This window comes from Numenius arquata, chromosome W (genome assembly GCF_964106895.1).
Source record: "Numenius arquata chromosome W, bNumArq3.hap1.1, whole genome shotgun sequence".
Taxonomy (NCBI): Eukaryota; Metazoa; Chordata; class Aves; order Charadriiformes; family Scolopacidae; genus Numenius; species Numenius arquata.
The window spans coordinates 12,916,307-12,926,898 of NC_133615.1; the positions used below are offsets into that span (position 1 = coordinate 12,916,307).

At 42.0% G+C, this 10,592-nt stretch overlaps 1 protein-coding gene across 1 annotated transcript; it reads left to right on the top strand.

Annotated features, from left to right (window-relative positions):
• The first annotated feature begins 3,461 nt into the window (after positions 1-3,461).
• Positions 3,462-4,394, top strand: LOC141476694 (olfactory receptor 5V1-like). Its single transcript, XM_074165504.1, has one exon. It carries the CDS (start codon positions 3,462-3,464, stop codon positions 4,392-4,394), a length of 933 nt encoding a protein of 310 aa, XP_074021605.1.
• Positions 4,395-10,592: the final 6,198 nt, after the last annotated feature.

The window sequence follows — 10,592 nt, forward strand, 5'->3', positions numbered from 1 at the left end:
AGTCATCTGTCAGACTACAGTTATAAGGACTATGCAACAGGATGAATGATTAGTATTATCTACCTTGATCCCACAAGACAGAAAACACATGACTCCAGGGAGTTCAATGGAACTGCCTTCTAATAAAAGATAAGAGTAGAATGAACTTACCTGATGGAAGGTAAGAAAGCTATGTTACCTTATTTCACTGCAGTTCTTTCTCGTAGGATTTACTTGTTCTGATTTGGACAGATGGCTCAGGTAGATATTACAATTGCTTTTATACTGAGTATGAAGGAAAAAAGTGTTCAAAAGTATAGTTTCCTGATAGGGCAGTAAATTGCTCTCTACAGATGCCTTTTTCTCTTTGTTAACGTAAGGACATTAGCCAACTGCTCAGTTGTTATTGACATGGTAGCTACTTAACATTAGGAGAACAAAGCCCATCTCTTAGATGAGAGACCAATCATAAAAGAATTCTCAATTCTCATCTCAAAAGTTGTAGCAAATAAAATAATTTAGTTTTAACTTTAGTGCCAATAAATCAACCACTTATTTCAATTTCCGCTGAAGTATCAGTGGACACTTACAGTATGACTTTTTAAAAAGTTCCTCTTTTCAGCATCCCTTGTGTTATTCCTTGGGCATCACATGAAAGCTGGGGGGGGATGCTGCATTCTTCAAGGTCAGCGTATGTGAAAGCCACGCTCGGTTAAAACACAACTCTGGGGATAGAAGAAACAAAATAGTAATAGTAAACTATTATCCTGTCTCTTGTAAAATGCTTTCCTGTTCCATAATACTTTTCTTTCGCCTGCCACAGAGACAGTAAGAATATATTTTGGTTTTAGAATTAAGGCTGAGTTAAGAATACGAAAGGATATAAGCAATAAGGAGAAAGAGATGGGTTGACCTCCTCCTCAGCAGACAAGAGCAACATGGAGAAGTCTTTTCTCCTGGTGGTAAACTTCCACATTTTTGTGTAAAATTTTTGGCTTAAAGGTGAACTGAGAGGAAAAGAATAAAAGAATAGTGACACAGCTTGGAGAAGAAGAGAGCTTTAAATATTGTAGTGTTATAACTTTGAAAATATTTACTAATTTTTTTTTGTCTAAACAGATCAATTAAGAGAAGACAGAAAATAAGTATTGAATGGTTCAAACTCAGATATCTATAATGAATTTCCTTATTTATCTATCAATATATCTGTTGATATACTTAATCAGCTTACCCACATTTCCATTATAACCTGTTCTAGATATGCATGTTGGGTGTAGATAAATTCCATTGTTATTTTATTCTTATTTATAGTTAATTTTGGAACTCATTATGCTGCTTTGTACTAATAAACTCATTCAACACTTTCCAATACACATTTGCAGAGAGAAAGGATACGTAGCAAATACTTAATGACATCTTAAGAAAAAGAAGAAACTATTCTTTCCTTGGTGAGTACACAACTTCTAAACAAAATAACTCAGTGAATGTAGATTTTGCAAGAATTTTAAGTTAGTGTGGATTTCTTGGGGTCAAGACAAGACAGTGCAGAATCATGCTTGCACATATACAGAAAAAAGCAGAAGTGGGCAGTCTATGACATGATAAATGTAGCCAAATCCCTTTCCATTTAACCCTGTCGTACTTTTAAAATACACACCAGCATATTTCCATAGCTCACACCAGGGTATTTCCACAGATCTTTTTTGGTTGAAAAAGTTAAACCAAAGGTGCTATATTTTGGCCAGACTACTTTTCTTTGTGGATAGCATCGTACTTTTTTTTTAATTTTATTTTATTTAATGGAATAAGTTCATCTAGTTTTTAAAAAATAACAAAATTAAGCCCTTAAGAAAACAATTTAAAGAAAAAACAGAACAACTTTACTTATTAAAACATGGATGGATTCAACTACAGCTAAGTTTAAATGTAACTGTATTGTAAATTGAGGTAGAAAAACATTTCCAGATGTTTATTCACTTCCAGTATCTTTAATGCTAACTGACATGAGTCACCTACTGGAGGTGACCATATTTCCTTAAATCTAAGTTTTAAAAAAGTCAGAAATAGGAAAACTTGTTTATAACTAAGATCAAGTTAAGGTAGCAAGACTTTCTGAAAATCAATGATTTTCCCATTTGCAGACTTATGTGCTGGAAGCAGAAGAACCCAAGAAATAGGTACTTACTTAAATAAAAAAAAAAATCTGTGCTCTGTTGTAGAATATCATATTTCACCCTGTGGTAACCTTCACTTTTTATAGTCCCATGATCCTTTCCAGATCAATCCATGCTTACTCCTACTTGCCTTGGGTGCCCATACATGTGACATGCTGGATCTGATTCTGCTTGAACCATGGAGTTAGTTAGCCAGCTTTTCAGAGTGTGAAACCCACGGCAAATGTGGAAGGAAACTCCTGCAAACTACAGTTCTACCTCCTGCGACATTATGCTTAGTAAGTGCATGGAACAATTTGCGATGATATTCTATGTAATTCCATAACTGAGATAACTTAGTTATGCATTCAGAGCTATGAACACCTACGTATTTGAAATGCTTCACATCTGTGTTAGACATCTCTCAAGTTAAGTGACTAATAATCACAGGTTAGGAGAGTACTATGCTTGGGACTCTTAGTGCTTTTTCCCTACATAATTTTCTTCATTTTACTGAAAAAGGTATTAAGGGACCTAGTTCAGAATGGCATGTTTGTACACAAATTCTCTCATGAGTGTTCTCTGCTTTGAAACCCAAATATTTGAGCAGAATTATCATAAAACTAAAATTAAAAAAACCCCACTTAACAGCACCCTATCTCTTGTCCCAACCAAAACAATCCATCCACAAACTCCCATTTGCCATAGTTTGACATGCAGGACCAGAACATGTCAATATATATATGTCTCTCACAGACCTCTGCATCTACAGGGGTTATGCTGAAGGCATATGCTGTGGGAACTTGGGACCCTTAGCAGAATAAGAAAAATGCTAAATAGTAGAATTCCTGAGAAACGGAGGAGCCTTTAAGTCAAAGTTTGTGCAGGACTGAAATTCTAAGTGAGCACATAAAGCATTGCACAGACTTACTGGAATTCCTATCATCTCCCCATGCTTGGTGATAGGTAGCCTAATTCGTAATTCTGGATTGTCAGGAGGAAGACAAACTACAAATCAGAGAAGCATGTTTTCAGTCTCAGTCTCAGCTTTCAAGACTTCACTCCTTTGTAGAATCGCAAAGGCCCTAGTAAGAGGATAAAATTAATAGGAACAGGAAGTGCCAGTTGGGCTCAACGGAGAAAAAGGCCTATTTCAACCGCTTTCTGCATGCCTCTTCCAACCCCTCTCTGCTTTCTAATGTGGACTGAAATCTCCTTTCTTTACTCCACATTGATGTCATACCTGCGAGACAATTAATAGGATTTTGTCTATTCTGATTCCAGTGCTAACATCATGCATTTCTCTCCCCTTCAGGTTACATAGAGTAAATGGAAAACCAAACAAGTGGAACTGATTTTCTTCTCTTGGGACTTACAAGAGATCCACTCCTTCAAAGCCTCCTATTCACTGTGTTTTTAATTATTTATCTAGTCATTTTATTAGGAAATACAATAATCATGATGGTCATAAGGACTGATCTCCACCTTCACTCTCCTATGTACTTTTTCCTCTTTCATTTAGCACTTGTTGACATCTGTTACGCCACCGCTGTTATTCCAAAGATGCTGGTAAATTTCCTTGTGAAAGGAAGTGTAACCATTGCTGTCAATGCTTGTATGACTCAAATGTTCTTCATATTCCTCTCAGCTGGGTGTGAAGTTTTTATGCTTTCAGTAATGGCATATGACCGATATGTGGCCATCTGTAATCCGCTGAAGTATCAAGAGGCTATGAGCAAAGATTTCTGTTATCAGCTGGTGGGTAGTGCATGGGCAATGGGTCTCTTATATTCTGTTTTAAACACAATTCCTGTGTTAAATATTCAATTCTGTGGGCACACAGAAATCAGACATTTCAGCTGCGAGCTGCCCCCTCTCCTGTCTGCAGCTTGCAGTAGAACCTTTCTCAGTAAACTCATTCTTCTTTTTTCTGCTGTAATCTTTGGGTCCAGCTCCTTTTTGCTCACTCTCATCTCCTATATCTGTATCATTGCCAGTGTCTTGAAAATACGGTCTGCCGAAGGGAGGCACAAAGCTTTCTCCACTTGCAGCTCCCACTTCATTGTAGTGGGGTTACTCTACATAACTGCTCTGTTCCAATACACAAAACCCAAATCAGTCTCATCAATCATTCTAGATCAAGTGCTGTCGATGCAATACAGCATCTTAACCCCCATGCTGAATCCCATCATCTACAGCCTGAAAAATAAAGATGTGAAAGCAGCATTAGGCAGAATTCTAAAGAAACTGCAATTTGTGTAACGTATAAGCTGGATATTTCAAATACACGTTCTTTAAAACATGGGCTGAGGAGTAAATGACTTATTGGGATTCACTGGTTGCTTTTTTTAGGTTTTGTGATAAAAACCACATCCACATATCCACAAAGCAGCACAATGGCAGGAGGGGATGCCAAATAATACTCTGCCCTAGCAGCTCCCAGGCCCATCACAGGGAAAACTATCAGCCCAGCAGTGGTCCATCTCCGCAAGGACAGAGGAGCACAGAGGTGAAATGGAAGGTAGGGGAACCAAAATTACAGGCTCGGAAGAGGGAACATCCTACCCAGGGTCCTCTCAGGGCTTTCACAGGAGACTTCAACAGATCCATTCCAGGTGTGAAACCCATCACAATGAGTGAAGGGGAGCCAAAGAGGTTGTGCTTTTTGGGCCAATGGGAATTATTGCCTAAGGCTATGGGACACATTATGGGATGCAGGGGACCCGCATTTTGGGATTGCACAGGACTTATTCTGGGATGTCTAGTGGAGGAACCAGAGGCAGAGAAAGTGGTGTACCTAGGTGACTTGGGGAAGAATATGTGTATGAAAACAGAGTGATAAGGGGATAAAAAGGGCCAGTTGCATGTAAACAAGGACTGGTCAGCATGCTGGTGTGGCCATGCCCTGCACCTCATCAGTGCAATCTGTTCTATCTTCTTACTAAATTCCAACTCTAACTCTTTCCCTGGGTGGGGAAGTCTATTCTTTGTGTACATGTGTGTATTCAGTTTTAAGTGCCAGCAATCGGAGTTAGACCACAGGTCAGAGGGTCCATGTGTCTCAGTGCCAGCAACTGGAAAGACAGAAATTAGTGAAATCAATTGCCAGCCACAGGAGTTGGACACAGGCCAGAAGCCTGTGCCACAGTGCCACCAACTGCAGAGAGTGATGATCTGGATGCCAGCAACTGGACTGGGTCTAGGGGTCAGACACCCATGTGTTTATAGCACTAGCAACTAGAGCGTGAGTGTGTAAGTGAGCACCATATGTGAGGTCAGATTCTATAGGAAATGTAGGAAAACTTAGATTGCAAAGTATTTTTCGCTTTTTAAATTCATCTCTGGAGGGTGGTGCTACAGTCAGTAGTGGGAAACAAGAATATTAAAAAAATAATAATAACTCCAAAAGTACCTTTTTTCTTGTGTGAGTAAAAAGAGAACCCAATGTTAACGAGTGGTATAATTGTTTTTGCTTCAGATAGCTAGGAATAGGTGATACAAATCTTGTCAAGACTGTAACTTGATGTGTAATCTTGCTGTTGTTTGTAACTCTTTGGACATGGCCATCCAGCCAGTTCCTCCTTGGGGGAGGTCGATCCCAACTTGAGATATTCTATGATTCTGTCATCTAATAGCCCACCTGTCAAATCTATATCTCTCCATTTTAGAGGTAGGAATGTTGTGGCGGGACCATATCAAAGGCCTCACAGAAGTCCAGGTAGATGTCATCCGTAGTTCTTCCCTTGTCAACTGATGCAGTTACTGTGTCATAAAAGGTCACTACAGTTGCCAGATGTGATTTGCCCTTGGTGAAGCCATGTTGGCTGTCTCTAATCACCTCCTTGACGTCCATACATTTTGACATATCTTCTAGAAGGATATGTTCTATGATCTTAACAGGCATGGGGATGATCCCAGGGTCCTCCTTTTTACCCTTTGTCAAAATTGGTGTGATGTTTCCCTTTTTTCCAGTCACGGGGGGACTTCACCTGACTGCCATGACTTTTTGAATGTGATGGAGAGTGACTTGGTAACTACATCAGCCATTTTCCTCAGGACCTTGGGATGCATCTCATTGTATCCCATGGTTTCTCAGGTGTTCTCAAACCTGATCTTCTCCCACAATGCAATTCTGTGATATATAGTCAAGATAAAAACCTTGTGTTATATTGTAGTGCTGTGTTATTTAGACTGTGTGAGCTGATACAGGCAGGACACAGGAACAACCACAAAACCATGGATTAAGGGCAAAGAACAAATTTAACCTCAATACCTCATGGATCAGGGAACCCTAAAAGTCATAAAAGTTCATACCCTAAAAGTCCTCCAAAGGTCTGTGACTGTTTTACTGTGATTGGTACAAGAAATGGCTGCCTTGTTTGCTGTACCTGATTTGGTATTTTTCTGATCGGTCCATGACAAACTATTCCCAAAAACTGAAGAGTAGCACTAGGGCCCTGTATTTTCTTTAGATTATTTGCCCAACCTCGGTCCTGCAAATGGACTTTTAGCAATTCGGCAGCTGCTTCATTTTCTTGTTGTGACTCTGCCATAATCAAATGATCATCAATATAATGATAAACAGTAACTGTACCCGACCACACTGCTAAATCAGCTGCTATCATCAGGTGGCAAATGGAGGGACTGAGTTTGTACCCCTGAGGCAATACTTATAAAGTATATTGCTTTTGTTGCCGGGCGACATCTTGCACTGAGGTGTCAGGCAGGGTGGAGGGGGGCCGAGGAGTTGGTGGTGGGGCTGGGGGTGGTCAGCTTTTTTGCGTAAACGCTAACTTTTGCCACCAGGAAAACATTTCTGATGTTGTGATCCCATCTATCCCTGGTTTGGGGATACCGGCTTGTACAAAACCATTCCACATTTGTTTCCTTGTCACCCGTGCTGTAACTCCTTTCCATTTTGCTGCCCCTCCTTTACTCACCACCCACACCGAGGGTCCCGAAATCACAGCCCCAGTTTCCCTCAAGGTATTTGCTAGGGTGCCTGCATTACCCACAGCATTTGTCACTGCTGGTATAATCACGGGGTTTAGTGAGGCAGGCGCTCCTCTCAAAAACTGCATTTTGATACTTTTTGTCACTGCTACACTGTCCGGATTGGATCCTGTAACCAACACATGAGCCACCCTCATCTGCTGCACCAAATTAATACCTTCCTCCATTATACACCAGTTTCCGAGGGACGACACTAATTCAACAGGTTCTGTATATGCTGCTAAAACTGCTACACACAACCACTGATACGACATCGGGGCAATAATGTCTCGCCTGTCAGGACCTCTGACATTTTGCAGCTGAGCATATCCTTGTTCTGTCTGATCATCAATGGCTCTAGGGCTTAGAAAATCTTTTTCACTCACTGATAAAGGGATAGAAGCAGCTCCACTATCCCATGCTTGCAAACTCCATGACAGTATGCCTCCCCGTCTTTTGCTGATAGATCTCTGAAAATTCCCTTAACTCTTTCAGAGTGTAAGTACTAGTCATCTGCACTCCTCTGTCTGCTCATTCCTGCTCCCCCCCATTTGTATGAGGGGTTGTGCTTCCACCACCTCAGCGCTTTTTTAGCCCGGATCAAATTCAAACTCAGTCTCAGAGTCTGAGGACTCCCTCCAAATATTTTCATCCCATTCCTCGGGATCCCATGACTGTTTTGTAGTGAGAGCACGAACTTGGGAAATCAAAAGCTTACTTTTCCCGTATTTGTCCCTTTTCTTATTAACAATACACGCTACCAACCAGTCTATATTATCTTGCATCTCAGAGCACTGCTCTGCTTGAACCATAATTACTTCTTGTGCAATCACCTTTGCATCTTGTAAACTCCTGTTTTTCTTTTCCAATCCTCTCGCTTTACTATGCAATGCAATAACTTCACAGTCAAGAGCTCTTAGTCCGGTAGCTAACAGCCACCCCAATCTACCTGCTAATTTGCGAGAAGAATCTGACGCCACTTTCCACAGCAACCCATGCATAGCCGTTTCAATGCTGTGGGGGGTAATCACCGCCCTGTCATCTATTTCAGGCCATGCCTCTGGCGGAGACAATTTAGCCAAGAAAGTAGCCACGGGGGTCCAGTGCTCCGTTCTGGGCCATCCCGGAATAGGGGGAGTCACCGTAGTGGCTTCCCCAGTCCCCAACCTTTTTATCAGCCATGGCATAGGTGTTCCTGTAGCTGCCAACTATGCCAAATGTGTGAGCCGATGCAGGCAGGACACAGGAACAACCACAAAACCACGGATTAAGGGCAAAGAACAAATTTAATCTCAATACCTCATGGATCAGGGAACCTCTGAAGCAGCGGGCAGAGGCAGGCAAGCAGGGGACGCAGGCACCGCGGAGCTAGAGTCCTTATTAGCAAGAGAGTCCTTGTTAGCAACGGAGTGAGAGAGCGAGAGAGCTCCCACTTGCTGTTTGGGCCTGTGTTTCAAGGATTCTGGCAGGCAGAGTTTTCCGCTGTGCTTTGATCTCTTCAACAGCAGGGCAAGAATCTCAGGTGTGTTCGATAAGGTGCCCCCGAGTCCATCCCAGGCCTGTGTTATCTAAGTGCAGATATCCTACTTGTTGAGCACACAGAACTAAGCAACAGTTAGTGTGATATATGTGTTTTCCAGCACCCCACATGCGAGTCACTTGAGCGTGTTTACAGTCCTCCTTGCCAATCTTCCATTACTTTCCCACATAGACACTGTTTAAAAAGCCATGGTCTTTTTAAACAAAATGTCTGAGAGCCAGAAAATTACTCTCTTGCGGAAATATCTAGTTTGTTGTGTATGGTCATTTAGATTTGAACCACTTCCCCCTTCCCTTTCTGTATAGAATGTCTCATTGTCAGGAATTGCTTTTTTACTATTGTAACTACTTCAGCCAGTATGATATAAAGAAAGCAAGAACTGTCTGTGCAAAATTATACCTTGCCTCTTGCATTTCTGCAAGAAGTCTATTTTTTTTTGTTCAAAATCTAGATGTTTATTTCTGACCAGATCCCATCCTAGAATCAGGTCTCAGATATAAGAAGAGCCAATTTCTGGAGAGTTTTATTTCTTTCCTTTGGAAAGCCTGAAGTGTCAAAGTCAGACTCAAATTAGCTGACTTCCATAGACATGAAATAGATAGCTGACTTACTCAGTTTCTCCATTTGTAAGGGATTGACTTTTTTAGCTTACTTTGTAAATGACTGACCTCTGCTAAAGCACGCAAGTTACTGTAAGAGACTTTATTCACTGGTTTGTCACTGAAGAAATTTCAAGCAAAATAAGGCTTGAAAGATAATTGAGAGGTAACCCAGGCCATCTTTTATCTCCATGAAAACTTAATCATAATCATTCCTAAGAGAAAAACAGAATCATGGAATTGTCAGAGTTGGAAGGGACCTCTAGAGATCCCCTAGTCCAACTCCCCTGCTAAAGCAGGATTGCCCAGAGCACATTACTCAGGACTGCATCCAGGTGGGTCTTAAAAATCTCCAGAGAAGGGGACTCTACACCGTCCCTGGGCAGCCTGTTCCACTGCTCTGTCACCCGCACCGGAAAGAAGTTTTTCCTCATATTTGAATGGAACTTCCTATGTTCCAGCTTGTGCCCGTTGCCCCTCATCCTGTCACTGGGAACCACTGAAAAGAGTCTGGCTCCATCATCCTTCAACCCACCCTTTAAGTACTTGTAAGCATTAATAAGGTCTCCCCTCAGCCTTCTCTTCTCCAGGCTAAAGAGTCCCAGCTCTCTCAGCCTTTCCTCATCAGGGAGATGCTCCAATCCCTCAACCATCTTTGTCGCCCTACGCTGGACTCTCTCCAGTAGTTCCCTGTCTTTCTTGAACTGGGGAGTCCAGAACTGGACGCAGCATTCCAGTTGTGGCCTCACCAGTGCAGAGTAGAGGGGGAGAATGACCTTCCTCAACCTACTGGCCACGCTGCTTGTTCATGGAAAGTTTACTATCTACTAGGACCCCCAGATCCTTCTCCTCAGAAGTGCCATCCCTAACCTATATTGGTGCCTGGCATTCTTCCTCCCTAGGTGCTGGACCCTACACTTGCCCTTGTTGAACCTCATTAGGTTCTTCTCTGCCCAGCTCACCAGCCTGTCCAAGTCACACTGGATGGTGGCACAGTCCTCTCGAGTGTCAGCCAGCCCTCCCAGTTTGGTATCATCAGTGAACTTGTTGAGGATATACTCTGTCCCCTCATCCAGATCATTGATGAATATGTTGAACAAGACTGTATTGATCCCTGGGAGACACCACTGGTTACAGGCCTCCAACTAGACCCTGTATCATTAATGACAGCCTTCTGAGTTCTGTCACACAGCAAGCTCTCAATCCACCTCACTGCCCCCTCGTCTAGCTCACACTTCCTCAGTTTCCTCATGAGAATGTTATGGGAGACAGTGTCAAAAGCCTTGCTGAAGTCAAGGTAGATGACATCTGCTGCTCTCCCCTCATCCA